Source organism: Vespa mandarinia, chromosome 20, assembly GCF_050613455.1.
Source record: "Vespa mandarinia isolate Hongniang chromosome 20, ASM5061345v1, whole genome shotgun sequence".
NCBI lineage: Eukaryota > Metazoa > Arthropoda > Insecta > Hymenoptera > Vespidae > Vespa > Vespa mandarinia.
Window position 1 is genome coordinate 739,734 of NC_140829.1, and position 23,501 is coordinate 763,234.

At 34.1% G+C, this 23,501-nt stretch overlaps 2 protein-coding genes and 1 long non-coding RNA gene across 8 annotated transcripts in view; 2 read left to right on the forward strand and 1 right to left on the reverse strand.

Moving 5' to 3' along the window:
• Positions 1-17: 17 nt before the first annotated feature.
• On the forward strand, positions 18-4,053 carry LOC146872337 (uncharacterized). Of its 3 annotated transcripts, XR_014983377.1 has the most exons (7): positions 18-85; positions 521-673; positions 779-889; positions 1,317-1,410; positions 1,511-1,759; positions 2,210-2,700; positions 2,787-4,053. It is a non-coding gene; the product is annotated as an uncharacterized LOC146872337 (long non-coding RNA). The 3 variants fall into 3 exon arrangements; XR_014983376.1 differs by having other exon boundaries at positions 2,210-4,053; XR_004840137.2 differs by lacking the exons at positions 1,317-1,410; positions 1,511-1,759; positions 2,210-2,700; positions 2,787-4,053 and having other exon boundaries at positions 779-1,264.
• A 7,844-nt stretch (positions 4,054-11,897) lies between these two features.
• LOC118448258 (luciferin 4-monooxygenase) overlaps positions 11,898-23,501 on the reverse strand; it is a 134,020-nt gene continuing 122,416 nt past the window's right edge. Inside the window, exons 1-7 of one of the 2 annotated variants that reach the window (XM_035881300.2) lie at positions 21,614-21,739; positions 14,654-14,791; positions 14,382-14,589; positions 13,947-14,280; positions 13,574-13,868; positions 12,414-12,960; positions 11,898-12,194 (exon numbers count right to left, since the gene is read on the reverse strand). In XM_035881300.2, coding sequence (XP_035737193.2) covers positions 12,076-12,194; positions 12,414-12,960; positions 13,574-13,868; positions 13,947-14,280; positions 14,382-14,589; positions 14,654-14,770 — 1,620 coding nt within the window. In that variant the 5' untranslated portion in view covers positions 14,771-14,791; positions 21,614-21,739 and the 3' untranslated portion in view covers positions 11,898-12,075. Of the gene's footprint in view, positions 12,195-12,413; positions 12,961-13,573; positions 13,869-13,946; positions 14,281-14,381; positions 14,590-14,653; positions 14,792-21,613; positions 21,740-23,501 lie in introns of those variants that run through there. The other variant, XM_035881299.2, reaches the window with a different exon arrangement.
• Positions 20,579-23,501, forward strand: part of DIP-lambda (Dpr-interacting protein lambda) — a 136,155-nt gene continuing 133,232 nt past the window's right edge. For 2 of the 3 annotated variants that reach the window (XM_035881304.2, XM_035881303.2), the window contains exon 1: positions 20,585-20,924. Coding sequence is in view for 1 of the 3 variants with exons in the window: in XM_085663138.1 (XP_085519264.1) it covers positions 20,890-20,924 (35 nt within the window). In the remaining 2 variants the exon portion in view is untranslated. Of the gene's footprint in view, positions 20,925-23,501 lie in introns of all 3 variants that reach the window. The other variant, XM_085663138.1, reaches the window with a different exon arrangement.

Consider the following 23,501-nt stretch of genomic DNA (forward strand, 5'->3'; position numbering starts at 1 on the left):
AGATGGATCGATTCTGCAAGAGTTCGTACCGCCATCTATGTCTCCATTTTAATCGTTAAAATTTCCATTAGTTGGTGAATGTTGGGTTAGTTGTTGAATTGTTTATTTTATTAAAAATCTAAATATATTATATTTATTTAAGTACATTGTGAATATATGTGTAAAAATATATGATCAAGATTTATGATGTATGATTAACATAATTACCGATTTTGATTTATAAAATCGATTATTATAATGTACAAAATTCTTGATATTACTGCTTTGTTATCGTCACGTATATTCATTATTTAAATTCGATTAATTAATATAAATATTGTTTCTGCTATCTATAGCGAATTAGTAATGTCATCAATTAATGTATTTCATACACTATGTGATTATATCTTTCACTTTATATTTTTGACATAGTAGTTAGGTTATTTATTATTATTATTTTTTTTTATTATATTTGTTTCTTTATGTATTATTTGTTCAAAATATTTCTAATAATTTTATACTTATATATTTCTTTTTTCAGATTATATATGAGATCAGAGTGAAAGAATGTCAATCAAAGAAATTTTAACTTTTCTACTAACAATACTATAATGGAAGGAACATCGTCGCAGAATAAAATTTATAAATTTACATAATTGTCAAGGAAGAAGACGATATGGTGTTATAAACAAATGTTCGTAATATATTTATTACATACATATGTATGATCATAGATAATAATACTTTAAATATATAGTAATATGCATAAGTGCTTATCTTTAATCTTTATTTGTTTTAGGGAAAATGTATAAATAAGAAGAAGATAAATCATAGCTGAATTCCAGTTCAATGCAGAAAAAGTGGAAGAGAGCGAGAGAGAGAAAGAGAGAGAGAGAGAGAGAGAGAGAGAGTATGTTATCTTTAATTACTTGTATTAGCATCAATATTTTATTTTATTTTCACATACATGGTTTTAGTAAATTGATGGATAAATTAATGACATGCAAAATTGAAAAATTGAAATATTACAAAATAATTTATAAGATATTCAAAATATTAGATATACAAAAATAAATGTAGATGAGAGCAAAAAAAAGTTGACCAGATTCTATTGAAACATAAAAGAGATTATATGCAGTTATTGTAGACAGATGCATTGTAAAAGATATAAAATCAGAAGAGAACAAGAAATTTTTTAATGATGCTTCCAAAATATATTTTTATTTTATATATTCTATGCATTATAGTTTTATAATATAATTTTACATTATAGTTTAGTAGTATTATTTATTATCTCTTTTATTTTTAGTAATGATAAAAATAAAACATTGTTACAGGATATAGAAATATATAGAATATTTTTATTTGATCATAAGGCATTTTAGTTTTAAAGAAACAAAGAAATAATCTCACCTCTCTCAAAATTCTATTGTAAGTATAACGATAATTAATTACTGGTAGTTATATTGTTTGTATTTAATCATTACAAATGTATTATTTTAATTTAATTATTACAAATTATATCTTATAGGAACCTATAAAAAGTGATATGATCAAATATGATGGTATTGAAGATAATTTAAAATATAACAAATTTCTTAGCCTATTGCTAAATTAAAAGAAGAAAATGAAAGATTATTTGTCTACACCTAAGAAACTTAAACTTGATATAGGAAACAAAAAATTTCAATAGGATATAATTGTAAATACGTCATAATATTGAAATTATTATGATAATCTACTTTTTATGATTATATTTATATTTAATAGTAATTTACAAGTATGTATCTATAGTATACCATTTTTCTTATTCTCTTGTACATGAGTTCTATGTGATATTATCTATTAAAAAGTCATAGAATAAATGAAAGAAAGTAAAATTATTGATATTCGAAGTGCCAATATTAACGAAATTGAATATAGTACAGTTTATATAAATATACTTTTGATGCTTTTATTTATATGATTTATATAAGATATATTTCGTATATAATATGTACATGATAATGTATTGAAAAAGAATTAATTTTATAAATATGAGAATGTTGGCTCTATAATTGTCATATTATAGATAACTCATATATAGTATTGATTCGTTCATATGACAATATTTTATTAGGAAATTAATCACATTTTTTTTTGTATTTTTATTTAAAATTTTTATTTGTTATAGGAGTTACATTTATTACTAATATTTGTTTACTAATATTTATTCTCTCTTTGTAAAAAGGGGGTACATATACATCGTGATTAATACAAGGATCACTTGGGAAATCTTCATGCATTAGAGTTTTTCTATGACGGACAAGTACAAATATCGGTGTGCACCATCGTTGATACCGTCGTATTTCATCAAGCATCCGACATCGTACAAGAAATATAAAATATCTCCAATCCTTCTACAGATTTATAAAAAGATGAATAGAAGGAATAACACCTTTACTTACTCGACTTTATGTTTTTTACAATTGTTCAAATTTCGCACACACACACACACACACACACACATACACATATATATATATATATAAGCGATACGTATTACATAAAAATACTATATACATCGATATCATCTGAAGTCTTAGGAACGATCAGTATCTAAATCGAAAAGAGTGAACGAAGTCTAATATCCTCGCAACGAATCGTTCAAATTCTTGAGACGAAATGCTTCGATCTACGGAGAAATCCATTTCAGATATCCTCTACGGAATTGAACACGCGGTGAGTATCTTTCTCAACGAGAAACTTTAGAGTACCATTCGATCATGGTTTAAATTTTCTATTAAGTTAAATGAAACTTTATACAGAATATTCTACAATCGTAAAAAATGAAATTACAAGAGATTCAGCTGATATGAACTCTAATATCTATCTAATGGAATTTCAAGCTAATATAGCATTCTATTATTGTCAACTGAAATACTCATGTGAACCGTGAAACCAAATTGTTTAACACTATACCACCCAAGCAAGAATTCATCGACATTTACTATATCTGCTTGACGTTCTCGATCAATCCTATTCTTGATCTGTCCATTTTCATTAAGGCCTGTCAATCTTTGGATGGCCTCAATTAAATCGGCCAACGGCCGTGTTGTGATCGTTATCGTCGAAATCTGAAAACGAATATGTTAAACGAATCAAGCTTGTTTATAATCGATATAATGTTTGACTCGTGCGTCGTTATAAGTTGCTCGACGTAGTGCGTCGTATATGTGTAAATGGAACATTCCGTGAGACGGAAGTACATCGAACTTATCTAAATTGAGTCCTCGTAGTGCCACCGCAGTTAGATTAGTCTCTCCTGCATATAGATCTGTCCGTCTGTCCGTACATTCATCCTGTCTGTCTGTCTGTCTGTCTGTTCGTTCATCCGTCCGTCTGTCCGTCCGTCTGTTCGCCTGTCCGTCCAACTATCCGTCCATTCGTCTGTTGGTCCTCGCTATTCACTACTGTTACCGTAGGAACTAACGTGTCACTGCATGCACCGTGAAATTAAATGATCTCGATTAACAGAATCGACCGGAGTACGCGTTCATCGCCGCTGGTGAACAAAAGTGGATTTTCGACAATCTCTTGGGAAAATATTCCTTTCCTCTTTTTTTCTTTTTTTTTCCTTTTTTTTTTTTTTTTTTTTACACACCATGCAATTATTTAACGTTTCGATCTCACGAAAATATCCATGGTTGCATAATCTCTCATGCACGTATGGATCAAAGTGTACAAAAGAATAAGGACGCACACAAACGAAATTTTAGATGTAAAGAAAAAAAAAAAAAAGAGAATAAAGAAAAAGGACAAGCAAATAAGGACATATTAGGTTCTTTTTTTTTTTTTGTTTTCTTTGACAAATATCAGAAATCGCGCAAATTGAATATAATTATATGAGAAGGCGATATCATGATATTCTCGAAATCCAAGCAGTCGTTCTGTTCTGAAGAAAACACCCGGTATATTGAATAGGATGAAGAATTGTGGTGAAAATGCGACAGAACTTCTAAATCATTATTTCATTTACCACCGGTTGGCACTTTACTTTTCTTGTATACATAGAAAATATACAAACATATTACTATATATAGTATATATACTCACGTACACTTCTTTCATGGTCTATTTTATTTTTGATACCAATAAATCGTCTAGCAGTACACGCACATGAAGTTTCACTTAAAGCAAATTGGAATGGTCACGATTGATTCCAGACATATGTAATATCGTTAAATCTACCGTTAGATCTATCGTTAAATTTCTTGAAACTACATGGAAGTCCTAAACGACTTTTCAAATATTATAATTTCTTCATTTTCTTCATTTTGTGAATGATCGATCGTGAAGATTTATTCGTTTTAAGCTTTTCATTATCAATGTCCATTCGACAATACGCGTCGCTATTTTTTTTTTCTTTTTTTCGACCATAGGTTGCAATAGCAATATCGTTTCGACTCTCAGAGCTTCGTATTGTTCGTAATGAAAAAAATATATATTAGTTTATATGCACATATATATATATATATATATATTTTTTTTTTTTTTTTTTTTTTAATCGAATAGAATCTACATATATCGCCATCCGATAGAGATACGAGCTTTGTTATATCGTCAAACTGACAATCATGAATATATCCAGTGATTGACGCCAATCGAGTTAAATAAACTAGATAAATTTTACGTTTATCTTCGATTTAGCCTGTCAAAAAATTCATTGGTTTTTAAAAATCAAATAAATAGATCAAATTTCTGTGATAAATCGTACGAATTTGTGGCAATATTTGATCCATATATTTGTTTCTTCGTAGAGCTATAATGGAAGATACTCGTGCAAGATTTCTGGTGTTAGATCGCGATCATAAATGCACGACTGGGATCGTCTTTTATTATCTCATATATTTTCAAGTACGTATAAGACTACAGTCATCAATCTTCATCTGCCCGGCAGTAATTTAATTAGTTCACGTTTTCCGCTGTATAAATATTCTCGTACGTAGGAAGGTATATATCTTAGAGGTTCATTGCTTCGGCCATCCTCTAAAATAAATGCATATTCATGATACGCATAAACAAGGGAAGACTAACGGATGTATAAATACATTTAACTTACGTATTTGTATATCCACATTCGAGGCACATCTACTGATACCTATAAACACTCGAAACTTTTAAGAGATTCATTTTGGAGTTAAGTACCGTACAACGTGGCACGTAAATGATTAAGTCGATTATACGAGGAATGCCTGGAATTTCGGTGGGAGGTTTAATTAGATCATCAATGAGTACAATCGGCGATTGGAAAACGATCGGTGCCCGAAGGGAAATGCCTTTATCGAGGGATGATAAACTGTATTCGAATATATTCGCAAATTGATTTTTTTATCCAGTTGCAAATTCGATAAATTCATTTCGCGAATATTGTTAAAAATAATAACACTGTGAATTAGTGTGTGCCAAAGTAAAAAATTGTTTAACATTATGCGAGATGAATGTTCGGCTTGCATAATAATATAACTTCATAAAGGATGATTGGCAATGTTATTATGTTTACGTATAATGAATATGGATATATGAGCTTTCGATTTTGATATTAGTCATATTAATATCAAGATACAATATATGTGATTTTTGTACTAATCAGAGACATGGATAATTATTTTCCCTCGTTGAATTTCACATTTTCTAAACGAAAATTAAAAGAGTTTTTTTTTCTCGAAGAATAATAAATAAAAAATTACATATGACATGAAATGGCCAAACAACATGGTACGAATTAATATATCTGTCAAAATATTTGGCGGATTACTAGGAGCAATTTGTGATCACCATAAATAAATAAATTTCAAAGGATATGAATATGTTGCCGTATTACACGACATCGCCGTGGTTATTTTACGTAATCGGTAGAATATCTTTTGTAGTAAAATCAAGTTACAAGCGAGAGCTGATTCGCTTTAAAGTAATTAGGAATATAGAAATACGTACCATGTCGCTTATTGAAATAATGTGAATCAACCTGCGCGACCTCACGTTATTACCGTGACGGAATTAGCTAACAATTCTCTGTGCTAATTACTTCATAATTTGTAGTTGTAATAAGATTAATTTTAATACTATGAAATACGATAGCGTGAAGCTTGTAAATTCCTAAAATACATGAAATTCTTTTCATATTTTCAGGTATGTAGGTACTACGCTCGATAGGTTCGAGCTGACCGTTCCGACTAATTTCGCATGTCGTGCCATGATATGTAGAAGCCAGTTTTATTGGCTTTAGACAAGCGTGTACGATATCCGTGGCAATTTTTCACGTAAGCTTTCCAAAATTTGCAGTAGCCTGCAGTCTCGCGAAACAAGTAATGAGCAGTTACGAACGCTTACAATGCGACTATTTCCTCCCTATATACGCGTATATGTATGTACATTGGGAGTCCATTTCAAAGTTGCGCGGTCAGTGAATTTGTTACGGTGCGCGTAACAATGTTATGCGCATTTTGTCAAAAAAACATCAAGGATAATAATAATAATAATAATAATAATAATAATAATAATAATAATAATAATAATAATAATAATAATAATAATAATAATAATAATAATAATAATAATAATAATAATGATTATGCTATCGCAAGAAAATCTCAAGCTTGGGGGCGGACTACATATATATTAAGATATTGGGACAGGGGTTGAAATGAAACATGATCGTAATAGCTATATATTGAATTATGTAATTCGGATATGAAATCTGAATCGAAATAATATACGGATGATCTACGATTAAATGTCGCTTTCGCTTTTGTATAAGCTTTCGCTTTTGTTCTTTGCAAAAGACACGGTTAACGTCGGCATCGTAGTAGCTAATTAACTCACAACTCGGAATTTGTATGCTCGTAAAGTCGTTCTTGCTTTCGTTTTAATTCCGAATATATATATATATATATATATGTACCTTAGGGAAGAGGGCGAACGAGTTTTCACGTCGCATAAATCGACGAAGAAGGGCGCGGTTAGTAGTGCGCGATTGCTAAAGAATTATGGGAAACGTAGTTTCGTTTCCAGAATGCTAATTTCAATAATAGTTTCACGCGCTACTCTTTCTGTGGTCGTAGAAAATGAACAAAAGAAAGATAGTGAGTGAGAGAAAGGGAGAGAGAAAGGGGAGGAGAATAGGCGACGTTTATATAACACAAAACAACACAACGTAACGTGACACAACAAGGGGAAAGAGAGTCGAGTTCGCTCATGCGCGCGTGCACGCGAGCGCACGTTTAGTGTCGAGCTATTATTCGGCAGTTAACGAGGCAAAATGCTCGTGACGATAACGCCGCGGGGGTAGCTCCCAAAGCCAGCCAATAATTATTACACGACTCCACGAAGCGGTTATTGTCCCAATTCGGGGGTCGCTTTGCGGATAATGGCTGCGCTCGAGAGGTCATGTGAGCCTGACGTTCCAGCATGTCAACAGCAACTATGCATCATCGGATGTCTGGCGCACGTAAACGCGTCCTCCACCCCACCTCCTAACTCCACCTCCTCATCTGTTCGCCCTCCACATGCTAGCGATTTCCTCCACCTCGTATCTGCTATCCGCTTCTCCACCATATCACTCGACGCTTGTGCATCCTCCGTCGGATATACAGGCGAGCTCGTTCATTATAATAAACAGACGATCGGTCCCAGGTGATATATCGATTCGATTTTACATCCTGTAAGACTTTGATTTTCCATTCGGCCGACGACGATGACGATGGCCTTGGTACGGTTACTATACGACACTATCATTTATTCGAAACAATATAAACGACAATATATATATAATGTAAATATATTTTGTATATAGATAGGAAAGTCTCACAATCATGATAGTTTCGAATAGATCAACGTGTACATAATTTCTCTCTCTCCATCTATCTGTACAAATATCGCTTAAGAAAAATGAGATTGTGTTCGATAGAATAGCTTTGTTTGTTAATTTTAATCCAATGGAATAAAAGGAAACCTATCGATTAACATTATTTTTTTATTAAAGAAGAAAAAAGTATAGTATTCGATTCGAGTGCGATAGTAATTGCGCGAGTTTGAATTTTCCCGCGTACATTTTCGCGGTCTTCACACACGCGGCTGTAATAATCGTCAGAGCTTTGAATTTCGCTCAATGGACGCTACTAACAATAAGTTTTTATGAAATTTACATTCTCGTCATAATCACAGGTAATTAATATATTTTGTGCGTGTTCCTGGAAATTCACTTTCGTTCAAGAACGTAAACAAAACGTTACGAAGCGTTCAACCTTTTAGTAAATAAGAAGAATACTACTTTCCTCAATATAACACGATGTCTACATCGTGACAACACACTCTGCTTTTCTGCGCTGACGAAGTAAGTATTATCATTATCTTATAGATCATTTTCAAATAAAAATATTTAATTATTTTAATTTTTTTTTTTTTCAAGACGAATGTTACCACAATATGTATAATTTATAATTAACAAAATTGCTTGAAGAATATTTAAAAGTTTTGTATTTTTTGAGAAACATTTGATAAAAGATTCATGCTTTTTCTCAAAGATAGGAAAGGACAAAGCTGATAGATTTTCGATCGATTTTCATCAAGTCGAAGGAGGTCTCATTAAACACGACATGTAATCTATAACATGTAATCTGACACATGTAATCTTAGACCTGTAGTTCTCTATATGCAGCAACCTTCACATGGTGAGACATAGGAAATCGGTACTATTTACGATTTATCATTATTTATATCGTATAACGCAAGTACTTATTAACGAGCGTTAACGAATAACATTTCGCCATGTTTTTGGAATTAGTTTTTCAAAAATTATTTATTGCAAATGTGTGTTATTTTTATTACGTTATATAGTTATTTAAATCTAGTGAAAAATTGTATAAGATATGAATTAATTACTATAGAAATATTTTTCTACTGCAACTTTGATAATTTTTAATATTATTAAGAATTCTTTTACGTACATCTAATAAAGGTTAAAATAATAAAATATTTTACTTTGAACGAAATCCGGAAAGTTACTCTAAAAAGTGATCGATTTCATATTGAATGACCGTTTTGAAATACCGATATGACAAGGTCCGGCACGTGATCGTACTACGTACGTTTCTTTAACGCGAAGGAAACGAAGCTAATGCGGTACAAGTCTGTGAAATTGCGTAAAGTTATAGAAAATGGATGAAAGGGATTAGGAGGTGTGGCACGTTTCTTGGAGGCTGCGAAGTGTTCGGGAGAGAAAATAAGAATGAGAGGTGAGTTAATACGAGCCCCATTCTATCTCTCTTTCTCTTTTTCCTCTTTTAGCTCCACTTTGTCTTGCCTTAACCCATACATATCTTCTATCTTCCTCCCTCCCTCTTTCTCTCTCTTTCTCTCTTTCTCTATCTATCTTTCTCTTGCTCTCTCATTCTTCTCACCTTTCTACTCTAGGCAGTACTTGGTCTCTCTCTCTCTCTTTCATACACCGAAACTTGAGCAAATGTGTGCGCTCATATATACGTTTAAGCGGCGTACAAAGTGCAGGCTCGAGCCTGGCTGCATATCTCTACCCTAGGAATTGGAGTGGATGGCGAACGTGGGTACAATAGTTCGCATTGTATTGGATCTCCAGTCGAGCGATAGGCTGTCCTTCTCTTTCTCTTTCTCTCTCTCTCTCTCTCTCTCTCTCTCTCTCTCTCTCCCTCTGTCTCTTTCTCTCTCTCTCTCTCTCTCTCTACTCCTCGTAGGTTCTCTTTTACCGTTTGGTATCCATCCTGTAACGATTCCTTCCCCGCTTTCACGGTATCTCATTTTACGAAGGCTTCGCTAGCACGTTATTATGCGCGTTATGCCCGATAGTCTTGGCTATCTATGGTCCACCTACTACACATACCTAGATACATACATATGTTCATACGTCAGTACCCCATTACGAATGCACTACCACTAACGTGTATCTCATAGCAGCCCCGTTTTGTATCCCTCTAAATCGGTAGTCGATCGAGCTCCGGTTTAAGTGGCCGTACTCGATGCGTGTCACGAATGGTTAGGTGGGAGCAGATCGTTCCGATCTACCAAACAAATGGACGGATCGATGGATCGATCGATCGTTCTCGTAATCGTCGTTGCTTTCGTTGTCTCGATCGTTACACATTCGCGAACCGGCGTTAATGTTGATTTTGAGCCACGCATCGACGTCGTTTCCGCGTCTGCTTTGAATTAATTCCTCGAATATTCCCTTCTCTTCTCAACTACTCACTTTCTATATCTCTCCCTCTCTCTCTCTCTCTCTCTCTCTCTCTCTCTCTCTCTCTCTCTCTCTCTCTCTCTCTCTATCTACCTCTCTCTACCTCTCTCTATCTCTATTTCTCTCTTCCCCTTTTAATTCCCCCTTCCTTCTCACCTATTCATCCCTGCCAGATAGGAGCGTAGTGGACGTATGGCTAATTGTAATTTAATTTTGCGTTTAATTGTATCGTACGCTGATGATGCTATTACACGCTCCAACACGTTCAAGTCTTTTCATAGGACATTATGATCGAATATAAGTATTTATTAAATGATCTCATTAATTTCGAGATATTCCTTATTTATAATAATTAAATTGATCAATTGCGGATAAATTCTGTAATAGTAAACCTATGCTGCACGATAGTTTTCCTAATTGAATTAAAATTGTGTCTATTGCATTCGATCTTGATGTATATTAATTAGATTCTATTTAATCTGATCCAACGTACAAGATATAGTCTGATCAGATGTACGAAGCTATTCCGTTAATTGAATTAATACCACGGAGTCAACCGTGTACAATAGGTGATAGAGAGAATAGCACAGAGACAAATGTAATTGGTTCCCCTTAACGCTTTGGTATAATTAGAAAGACGAGATATTTTATTTATTTCTGTTACGTCTAACCTGTTACTTTGCTCGAGAGAATCGTCGAAAATGTAGAAACGCCTATTTCCATAATCATCGTGGAAGTTCGTTAGGAAAGCACCGTGAAAAATGGAATTATCGTGAAACCGCGGTCACTGCCAAGTTGTAAAGGGAGTTAAACGGCCTTCGTTCGCCAAATAATTGATGCACGTCAATTAGATTTGTCAGAGGGCTATCGTTGTAATTAAATCAACAGGAACGCGAAGCACGAATGCACAGACGATGAACGTATGTATTGTATGTTCATACGCGTATATAAGTACACCTATGGGTGTGCTCGTAGCTCGTAGTCTCTCCTGTGAAATTTAAATTTCTCCGATAGTGGACAATGTTAATTTCGTTTGAATCGATGTTGCAATTTGCTTCTCATCTTTTTGTTAATGAAAGTAATAAGATCCACCTTTGACTCCGTAAAGTTGAAAAATCATTATCGACGAATTTGTTCCGTAAGTTTTTCGTAAGATTAAAGTATGTAGGATAAGAACTTAGGATTGTTAAAATTGTGACGATTTTATATTGAGTTGGAACAATAGTTATTTGTACGGTTTTCAATATAAATACAAATTTTTGTCTCAACATCGATTATATTTATTTTTCATATAATATATATTAAGATATTATGTTGAATCGAACTACGGAGTAGGTAAATTATATATTCATTTTCTTTATCTCATTTTGGTATGGATATTATTGATTCGAAGAGACCATAATGAGATATGCAACAATATCCAATTACATGTTATCTCTTTCTTCAATTAACTTCAAGCAAGCAATCTTTTTTCCGAGTTAATAACATTCATGATCATGTCTTCCTCTAACATGTTAATTAGGTATAGATTATAAACATAGACCTAATAATATTGTAGTATGTTTATGGTATATATATATATATATATATATATATATATATATATGTATATATATATATATATACATATAAAATTGCATTTTGAGTGATGTATTTGCGTCGAACGATGCAACAGGTATCTTCATTTTATTTTGCATATATGTACGAAACTGTAACATTATCATTGGTGATTATTGCATTTTTTATATTCTAAATAGTTAAAATATGCAAATAACATAGGAAGTAAATTTGCGATTATAAAAAGGTCGAATAAAAAAGAGAATATTTCCCACGGCGAAATTTAGTCCTTACAAATTGGACGCCAATCTTCGAAGTTCGCGCCGCATGACCTTTCCAGTCGAATTCCTAGGAATGGCATCGATAAAACGTACGCCACCTCTCAGCCACTTTTGCGATGACATTTGTCCTATAAATTATATTTAATAATTCAATCAAGACGAATGAAGAAGATTTAAGAAATAGAACAATACGATAACTTATTGTTAGATAATAAAAATTATATAGATCCTATAGAATACTTATAAGATAAGCAGGAATAATTAATTCTTTTTTTTTTTTTTTTCAATAATATAAATTAAAAAGACAATTAATGAAATAACAATTGTAGAAAAAATGGCGAACGTACTTTTAACGTAGTCTGCAATTTCTTGAGCGGTTACTTTTACATCAGGTTGCTTCACGATGAAAGCCATTGGTAGTTCGCCAGAATTTTCGTCAAGTTTACTAGTGACAGCGACATCCTTAACAGCAGGATGAGAAAGTAGGAGAACTTCGATTTCGACCGGTGAGACCTGATAACCTTTGTACTTAATGAGCTCCTTTAGTCGATCGACGATGAACAACTTGCCAGTCTTGTCGTAAAGACAGACGTCACCCGTATGAAGCCAACCATCATTATCGATTGTTTCATCGGTCGCTTTGCGATTACCGTAGTATCCCAACATTAGGATATGTTCGCCTTTGATGCACAATTCTCCCGGTTGCATCGGTCCTAAAGTCTCAAATGTCTCGGGATTGATTACCTTACATTGTATACCGGGCATAAGGTTACTGATAGCATTGTCGTTCTCACCGGATTTGTCGCTAAAGCCGATCACTATCGAAAGCTCTGTCATGCCATAAGCATTAGTAATAGACTTTAGGTTTAGCCGTTTCTTTGCCTCCAATAGCAACTAAAAATATATCGAGATAGAGTATGCATCATTTTAAAAAGAACTTTTTAGGATATCTTAAAATTAGCTCAAATTTATAAAATATTTTATAATAATTTTTTGTAGTAATTGTACGTGAATTGAATTAAAAAAAAAAAAAAAAAAAAAAATTATAATTACATAGGATACGTCGCGATTTAGCACAGATTTACATATATCCATATTACCTACCATAAATTGATAATATTATTATAAAGAGTTTAGAGGTGAGATTGTATAAAAAAAAATTTTACTAGAAATTAAGAAATGTTAGATATACGAATATACGATCAATCTACAGATGTAATCGTGAAACACGGTAAACGTCTTTTCCCATTGGTGCCATTTTATTTCCTCCTTTTTGCTCGTGAAAACGAGAAACGGTGTTCTTTGTTCACTTTTCCGCATCTCGACTTCGACCCCCTTCGTGGAGCAAAGTAAAAGACCGACTTTGGCACTTAGCACTCACGTTCCCTCCCTTTCCTATTCCTCTCTCTCTCTTCCTCTCTCTCTCTTTCTCACTTCCTTTTTATTTTATTTTTCGTATCGATAACTTAACGGACCTAATGCGAGTTACTCGGGAAACGTAACTTACCTCCTTTGGTAATGGCGCTGCTCCACACAGGACTTTCTTCACGCTTCGAAAATCGTAGCTAGGAACGGCCGGGTGTTTTGCGAGAATAATCAGCACCGACGGCACGATAGGTAGAAAAGTGATGCGATATCTTTGAATCGAAGTGAAGAGAAGTTCCATTGAGAAGTTGGCAATTCGGACTAGCGTTGATCCAGTTAATGTTATAATTGATATTATACCGAAGCCATAACCGTGATACAACGGGAGAAACAATAATATCCTTTCGTCTTGCGTTATGTCTAGATAATTGAATTTACTGAAATTAACAATGATCATTTTAACTTATTCCTTTTGTAATTTTCTTTTGTTTTATTCGTCTATAATAAATATTTACTGTATATTATGCGTGAAGTTTAACAGATTCTGATGAGACAGCAGTACTCCTTTTGGCAAACCCGTAGTACCGCTTGAGCATAAAATTAACACTGGCCGTTCCTTGTTATCACCGATATCAATAGGAATATATCGATAAGGGTCTGTGTAATAGTCCGTCGTTTCCAACAAACTTTTTAACGTAGGCACGTTACTCGTAAGTGCTTCATCGTCTAATTCAATCAATTCCATCCGCCAAGATAGATCAACTACTATTTTACTTAGTAGCTTTTCGGTTTTTCGCGATACGAAGATAATTCGCGGCTTCGAAATGTTTAGGACGTGTTTCATCTCGACTAAATAAAACATTATACCGATATTAATCCGAATGTGTAAAAATAATAATCATTGTTAAAAAAAAAAAAAATGATATCGCTATAAAAAATTTGTTGCGAACGTTCTGTATATGAAGGATTAAAAGGTGCTACCACTGCTCCGACATATATGCTTGCCAATGCTGCCACAAACCAATTGCGATGATTTTCCGCAGCAATAGATATCTTGTCTTCCAATTTTATATTGCGCCTTTTTAAAATCTCAGCGAGTTTGACGCTTCTTTCCAATATTTCCTTATTCGTTTGAAATTGTCCAGTTTCGGCGTCAATCTGTAAGACGTAATTGAATTTAAGACTCATCCATTCAGTTAATTAATAAAATTTTCTTACATACCTCAAAAATACGATTAGAATGTTTTCGCAAATGTTCTAAGAAAAATTGTCCTACTGAACAGTCTAGCACTACCTCATTGGCGGGTGGGCCTTTGATTATTCTCGCTGTCTTAGACATTTCTTTCGAATTATCGTAAACCTGCAACAATTAATTAAACAGTTTAATATTGTGGAGTTAATAAAAGCTCCGAATCATTTGTGAAAGCATTTAAATAGACGTAATGTAATCATTATCACATAGTTTTCAAAATTGTAGCTTAGTAATAACACTGTCACTATCAGATGTGTTCGCATACAAACTCTATATGTTGGTTAATCGATACTAATGACAGTAATAACCTTGTGATAACGTTTCCACAGCTGTTCGTATGTACTGAAGTTCGGTCAAATAAATGAATCAGTTTGATTTTCAGAATATCTATCAAAATTCACATAATTATTTTCGGCTTTAAACGATGATTTTCTTAAATCTTAAGTTTAATAATTACTACGAGTTGGAATTTCTTTCAAAACTTAAAAAGCTATAACATTCTTGAAGAATTGAATTGAAGATGAATTTTGTAAAAGTCTTTTATCTCGAGATAAAAGTCGAGATATTCTCAAGAAGATCGCGGAAAACAATATTCAAGAATTCTTATATATCTACGACAGAACAATGTTCAACGGTTTAAGATTACAGAGAGCAATTGTTTCAAAGGATCAAATCCAGCATGCGCAGCCTATAGAATCTAACAATGCCTTCAGATCTATTGGCATTTATCTGAATAACTAAAGACATTAGTGAGTAACGATGCTATTACTGATAAGACATGTAACAACACATTTTTAGAAGTCATTACAACGTTATAATTTCGTTCGAGAATTTTAAGACAGAGGAAACTTGAATGGTTCCTTCAATCCGATTTGAAAATGCACGGTTCATGCTGACACATACATATATAAATACATGTATTCTAATGAAAGATATCTCTAAATCGAATATTCCTTTCAGTCTACAATTAGTCATTTCTATGATGATCGTATATTTGAAAATAAACTGGAGTCTATATTTAAATCAATGTATAAAATTGGTTTTACATTATAACGTATCAATCACCATACATGGCAAAACTAATTTGTACACGATGAGGATAAATCTTGCCAATTGAATTTTATGATTCGTGATTCAATACAATGAATAGTATCAATTGATTTCCTGAATTGAGATTCAGGGCAAAGTATCGATCTTTCCTAAATTCTTATCCCTCTAGAAGTTCGTACAAACGGGCATAAATAAATAAGAAAATATATTTTCAAGTACATTATATAAGTACTTGACCGATCAGAATCTTCATGGAATTTCATGAACACGATTGGGTCTTCCATGTTGGATTGTAACTGATAGAATGTATATCAGAGTGTTTCAGGGTTATCCGAGACGAACATCCGCGTGGATGTCCTCACGATGTAGCCAGACAGGTAGGAAGGAAGGAAGGAAGGAAGGAAGGAAGGAAGGAAGGAAGGAAGGAAAGGGAGAAAGGGGTGAGAATGCATTGGAGGGAATCACTGAAGTGCTGGAGATTCGCTCTTCTGGGGTTGGCTTCTAGTCTCGACGTGTACGCGGAAGTGGCCCTATACGGATGGAAGGGTTGACCAGAATCGTCCGGGGATGAAGCCGCGTGCCACTCTGATTGTAGCCAGCCATACTGGGACACGCGAATCGCATACCGGCAATTCTTGGTTTCATGCGGCGTGCCTAGACACCCCTGGAATACTTATGACCGAATAGACCGAGCGACCGAGCTGGCTGACTGTGTTGGTGTAAGGGAGGGTGATGAGAGGATGAAGAGAAGTGGATGGGGTTGAGAAGGTGTCAGACTCTCGGCTTTAGTCGTAGAACTAGAGAGAGAGAGAGAGAGAGAGAGAGAGAGAGAGAGAGGGTGGGAGGGAGGGAGGGAGGGAGAGGAGACAGGGCTCCTTTTTATATAAAGCTTCCACGGTACCTTTCAGCTTCACAGTTGGATTTTGTCTCTGCATAAATGATAAAAGTCTCGCCGAACCATTACTCGTATTCTGGTGAAAGAGTTTAAACGCTGTCTCTTTTCTTTTTTTTCGCAGTGGGATATAAAGACTATTTGTAACAGTCGTTTTAGACCTTTTCCTCGCCATCGCGATAGACAATGCGTATTATGAAATATACTGTGAGACCGTACGGTAGCACCGGGAAAATTAATTGGACACTATTGTGGAGTGATTTCTATTGTCACTTCTATCGAACTTATTACATTTAATTATTGTAATTAATCTTATATTAACCGAATTTAGTTATCCCATTTAACTTGTGTCATATTGTTAATAAAAGTCTATTAATTGACTTTGTGAAGTGTTCTGTTAAAAGAACGAAAGGGAGATAAAGAAAAGAATGATTTGTCATATATTGGGAAAAGTATAGATAAATGAGACTCGCACTCGTTGTTTAGTTAATTACTCATACGAAAGAGAAGTAAGTACCGACCGTGCGCGCTTCTGTCTTAATCGTTTCCAGAACAGATTCTGAGCTATATCTCAGAGTCTTCAGGCATATCCGTCAGACCCACAGCTGGGACGATCTACTTCCTCCATTGGTATCATCATCCGCGTTCGTAGAATCGAGCGATTTCGTAACTTCTCTTCTTCGTTGCGTATTAATGCGCGGCTACGACTTAATGGAATTAACGATAGCCTCTCTCTCTCTCTCTCTCTCTCTCTCTTTATAAAGGATGCTTCGATGATATGAAAGAGAGAGAGAGAGAGAGAGAGAGAGGTTCAAAATTTTGATAACATGTGACTTTATCTGGAATTCTCGAGCGCGCAGGTAGTCTGTTTACTTAAGATAATGGCGAAAGCGGAGTGCCTGGGCGTGGATGGAAGAGTGAAAGAGGGAATGAAATAGAGAGAGAGAGAGAGAGAGAGAGAGAGAAGGGTGAAAGGATATTTCAGCAGGCTATGTTGAGTTTCTGCGTGAGGAGCGACGGAGAAGTCGCCGAGGTGGAGATGGAAACGAAGGTGGAGCTTCGGAGTGAGGGGCTTTTCGAGGTATCAAGGAGAAGGGGAAGTGAGTTGAAGGTTGGAAGCGAAGGGGCTAAACGGGAGAAAGAGAGAAAGAGAGAGAGAGAGAGAGAGAGAGAGGGCGGGGTGGTTTACCGGAGGAAGAGGGCGAAAGGGTCGGAGGATGAGAGAGAAAGAAGGTGGGAAAGGGAGGCGAGATTCTCTCTCGGCAGGCTACAAGAACTTCATTTTCCGAGCCATTACGTCCCGTCCCACTCCAACCTTCTCCCTCTTTCTCTTTCTCTCTCTCTCTCTTTCTTTCTCAAGCCCGTGGAAACCCCTTTGCCCCTTAAATTAATTTATATCGAAATTTTAAATGACACTCATCGGCCCGAGCAATAAATAACACCGACGACGTCGCCCTCGGCGATGCTTTTTCAAGCGTGGACGAACGTTACCTCGCCGATTGGTATTGTTTAGGAAATTCCTACCTTAGCGAGTGCTTTAATTCTCCTTTCAATCTATTCTCCTTTCTCTTTCTCTCTCTCTTTCTGTTCAGCTCGTACTCTTATCTAAAGATATTTACTTACTTACAACTACGAGGAAAATATCACGTGTTTTTATTTATCAATCGTGCTTGAATGATAAAGAATCGTAGCATGGTTTCCAATTTATTCGATAATTTAAATAAATGAATTATTTCGAATGAATTATTTTGAATGAATTCGAAAAATTAGATAAATGAATTTTTGATGGAATATTAAAAACGAATTTCTTATTACAATACGAAGAATGTAATATAATTAATGTTAACAAATTATTGAATGATACTGACGTGATTAGATGTATTGTATTTAACGATACAAAGGATCGCATAATGATCCTAGTTACGATAATTGGCAGAATGTTTCGAGAAACGGGTCGTATGATTTTCTCGTACTCGTCAGTTTTCACATTTCTGTCCGAGCTTTTCCTACCTTTCTCAATAAACGCAATTCTATATTTTCGCTAACGCAGAAATTCGTCAGCATCATTATTTCAACATAACCACATTCAGGATTATTACGGATCAAAAATTACCGGTCAAATATATTTAAGCTTTTGTGATTCATGAAAAATTTAATGTAAATTTGTTTTATTTAAAAATCGCTATAACTTAAATTTAAAGCATTCTTAGGTTCTTTTTCTTTTCTTTCTTTTTCTTTCTCTCTTTTTCACATTCTTATCATTATTCGCCGAGACTGTTTATCTATTTTATTTCTCACCTAGTTCTTACAACTTCTGTTTAATTTCGTTCAGCCTTCGTAAATTTTCTTCAACGGTAATGCAACTCGCTCGTGGAATGTGCGAATCTTCATCAAGGAAAAATCGTATTAAAGTTATATGCTTATCGTCGGTGACCATCAAGGAGAATTACAAGTATATAGTTTCAAAATGATTAAGGCTCTATAAAATATAAATCCGCGTTTTTTATTTAGAACGAAAATATTTTGAGATAGTAAAGATGCTAATTAAAAAAGAAGAGATATAAAAACTCTATTCTAATTCTATTATATACTTTAAACGAATGAATTTAAGAATCATCCGTTTTTTAATCAGATCCTTTGTCATATTTTATTTGTCAACGATAATGCGATTTATTAGAGAGAGAGAAAGAGAGAGAGAGAGAGAGAGAGAGAGAGAGAGAGAGAGAGAGAGTTTTACTATCGGGAGATGCACCATTGTTCTTTCGTTTTGTTTTTTCTTTTTTTCTTTCTTTGAATAAAGTAAGTTTATTTCGTGAATATTAGAATTACATTCTTTTCTTCTTTAAGAAAAATAAATAAAACAAAGTGGAATAGAATTAGCAGGGAGTGAGTACACTTGAAAAGAGAAAGAAAAATATGCAGGCTCTTGCCTTGTCAGATAACGCATTTTTTTTTTTTTTTTTTTTTTCAAAGGAATGACGTGTGGCCGAAACTGTAACAAGTCACAAAGCAACGGAGCCAGTGCATTCTGGTTGAAATAGTAGAATATCTGTCACTCAGAATTCTGTAATAGTATTATACGAAGCTCCCTTCGCTGAAGGCACATTAGTATTATATTATGCGTTACCATTCTCGTGCCATCAAGCATTAAGTGACTTTTTTAAGCCGCCTGTTCCTGCACGACGTTTTGTGATTCGGTAATTAGATTCTTGACGTTATTACTAGGTACGTAGGATTGTCAGTAACGAGAGATAAAGAGGGAACGACCTATCTAGCAAGGTAGACTGAGAAATAGGATAATGAAGAGAAGGTGGAAATAGAAGAGGTTGAAGGGAAAATTCATCGAGTTCGATATACCTTCGTCATAAATTTAACGAATAACTGAACTATAATATATATATTCTGTTACGATGCTTTAACTATGATATACTTCTTTTTTAACTCATTAATAATCCAAATAATAAATCGACCGATGACTCCATACGCTTAAAATAGCCTTGGTAATAATTCAGATCATAAATTACTTTAGCATTTTCACGAACAAAACGAACGAATTAATCCTCATCAAATGCAATTCTCATAATCGCTAGTGCGATCCATACTTCGTGTCCCTTTTAAACAACGTACCTCTTCGGTAACGGAGTAATTAAGCCGAATATTAATGAAGTCCGTGCTGTACGAGAAAGCGTGGCGATGTGATGAGCTAAGAGGAGGAAATGGGATAGGGAAGGAAGGGAAATTGGTGAAAGAAGATTCGATGGAGGGGAGACAATGAGCGAATGCTGTGTAAAGCGATGCAATTGTCCTATCGAGCGTATAGTCTCCTGAGAGAAAGAGAAGAAACGAAAGATAGGAGAGAGATAGAGAGATAGAGAGAGAGAGAGAGAGAGAGAGAGAGAGACAGAGAAAGTGAAAGAAGAGAATGGAACGAATGGATGAATGCATAAATCGGAGGAAGAGATTTCGTACCTACCTATACGTATATGTATATCATAAAAAGCAACGTAGAAAAGAGCACACACATTCGAATAGAGAGATAGAGAAAGAGGATGAGAAAGCGTATATATTACCGTACACATGAGGCGACAAAGTGGAGGAGGTAAGGGGCGCGTACTAGCGCGAGCACCAGAAACGGCTGTTGCATTGTACGCGTGGTGCGAATGGCAGAGAGGGGTTGTTGTCGGCTAAAGTATGCAGAGAAATTGTTTTGCCCCCGTAAAGGAGGGATGCCACGGCTTACCGCACCGCTGTCATCGTTCCTGCTATGTGTACATTTCTTCCTAGTATGGGTACAAGCAAGTAAGTACTTGTCCGTGTAGATATGTATGTAGATAGGTAGGTAGGTAGTTAGGTATGTATGTAAGTGTCTATATATTTGAGTATATGTGTAAAAAGCATGCAGGTACGGTCTCCTCTATCCTTTATTGTATTTACGCGTGTACCAGCACAATGTTCGATGCCACGGACAGTGGTCCTCGGGACTATTTCAGGAACGAAACTACGACTTCTACGATAGTCTGAGAATTGTTCGCAAATTCTGTCAATGCTTTTTCCTATATCCCTTTTTTTCTGTTCTTTTTTTTTCTTTCTTTCTTCTTTACACTTCTCTCTTTATTAATTCTTCTATTTTCATATTTTTTCTTTTCCCTTTATTTTTCATGCCGTAGAAGAAAAATCTATAGATAACAGATCTTGTATTTCGATTGACTAAATTGTATTTAGTCATATGACTTTTTTTCTGAATTTATTATTGCTTTTTATCGGGGATATTTAATAACAATTGGATTGACATATAAGGATTGACATATATGGATTGATAAATAAGGATAGAATTTTTAATATTTCGATCGACAAGCAATGATAGACGAGATTTAAATTAAAATTTGTTAGAGATAAATCAGATGTTTCTATTGTAATTCAAAATTAATTTGTCAATAGTAACGTGTTAAATATAAAATGGAAAGATGAATCGGAACAAAGAAAATTACCTTGTTTTCAGGATTTTCTCGCTTTACGTGCTTCTTTCGTAAATTTTTCACATGATCTCGATTGTCGTTAACATTCTGAGAAACATTTTAGTTCGAACGTTCAAAACATACTAAAGAGTAATTCCACTAAAGAAAAATTAAAATTTTTGTGATTGATGATAAAATTTTATCGCTCGCTTTAAAGTATACCGTTATCACTAATTTTTTTCAATTATGCCATTGCTTTTTTTATAGTTCACGGTAGAATAATCTTTTACGTAACCCATTACGTCATCCATTTAATTACACATGATATTTTTCTAATATCGATTATATTTGTTATAGTTAGAATTATATTTATTAATAAAAATTTGCTCTTCAAACGTATTAAATATAAAATATTTATTATTATTATTATTATTATTATTGTTATTAGAAAGATTAGGGAGAATTATCGGAAGAAATAGCGAGTTCTCGTCTCTCCGTGACGCGTTTTCGCTGTGAATGCCAAGGCTTTAACATAGATTCGATGCCCGTAGGGCTTGCTTTGTTACAGTCCACAAACCTCTGATACCGGTGGCATACTTCAGGGTAGAATATGCCGAATACTTTTGGTATGAAGTAGCTATACGCCAGCCTGAGAAGATCACATTCTCGCTTCCGAGCAAGCTTACCTCGGCTTAACTCGTTTCGCGATCCTTAAAGCTACGGAATACCTACATAAGTATGCCAGGAAACACAATCGCACATACTAGAATCGTTTAAAGTCGCTACACCCGGTGACTGAATTTCTATTTAAATTATCTAAATTTTGAATTTGTTTTTCATCCTCTTATCTGTCGGTTTTTTAATGAAGCATACAAATCGTAGATCAATGTTACATTTCGTTATGAAATCGAAGATAACGTTTGAGTTAGTCCGCTCGGTTCAGAGATTATCCGAGCGTGGTTACGGAATAGCGAGAGCGCGATTTATATGACAGAGAAATCTAGTTAAACAGACTGGAAACGGTCTAAAGGCGAGGTCATAAATTACATCTCTATAGGTTATCGCTCAGGTTTATCGCGCGAAACCGCTGCTTTGCGTTTAAGACTTAATCTCAATGCATATTCTATATTATGCATTGTGAATCAATTAATTGCGATTCGTTAGGTATACGTTCATTTTAAATTATTTGACATTTGAAAGACAAAAAAGCTTAATGGTCTATAATAAATTTTAATTGATATATTTTTTCTTTAAAATTAAAAAATTTACTACGATGAATTTTGTCAGTCATATTATTTTCTCAGTTCGCATTTTTTCATATTATTTTCTTATCATTTAACTATGAATAATAATCTTTGAATGACGTTCAAAATCAGCAGTACTTTTATAAATTATATTATATAAAAATTGCAAGTTCAATTAATCATTTATTATGGTATCGTTTAATAATCGATCGTACGTCTTCGCTCGTTATCGATCTTCCTTCTGCCATTGCATTCGGACCCGCCGGTAAAATAATAACTTATAAAGATCGAGGTAAACCTTATTTCCTTCGTGCAATTACTTTCAATTCCTTGTTCCTATGTAATTCATTGTCCGTGGTCGTCGTCACGACATGATATAATACAAATCATATTTCTTTTTTTCCACAGAAGGAAAATTATGAAACAATTTTTCGATGTCAAAGTAAGTCGGTTTTATTTGGCATTACATCGAATGCCAAGTGTAAAATTATTATGCATTTTAAATTAATAAATATTATATAACAATCATATTTATATTATTCAATTTCATTGATGAATATCTTTAATGAAAACATAGCTTTATCTTCAAAGGATGATAAGTGTGCAAATATTTATTATTGGTTATATAAAAACTTTTATTTTTAGTTTTATCAAAACATATACAATGGGATAAGCTG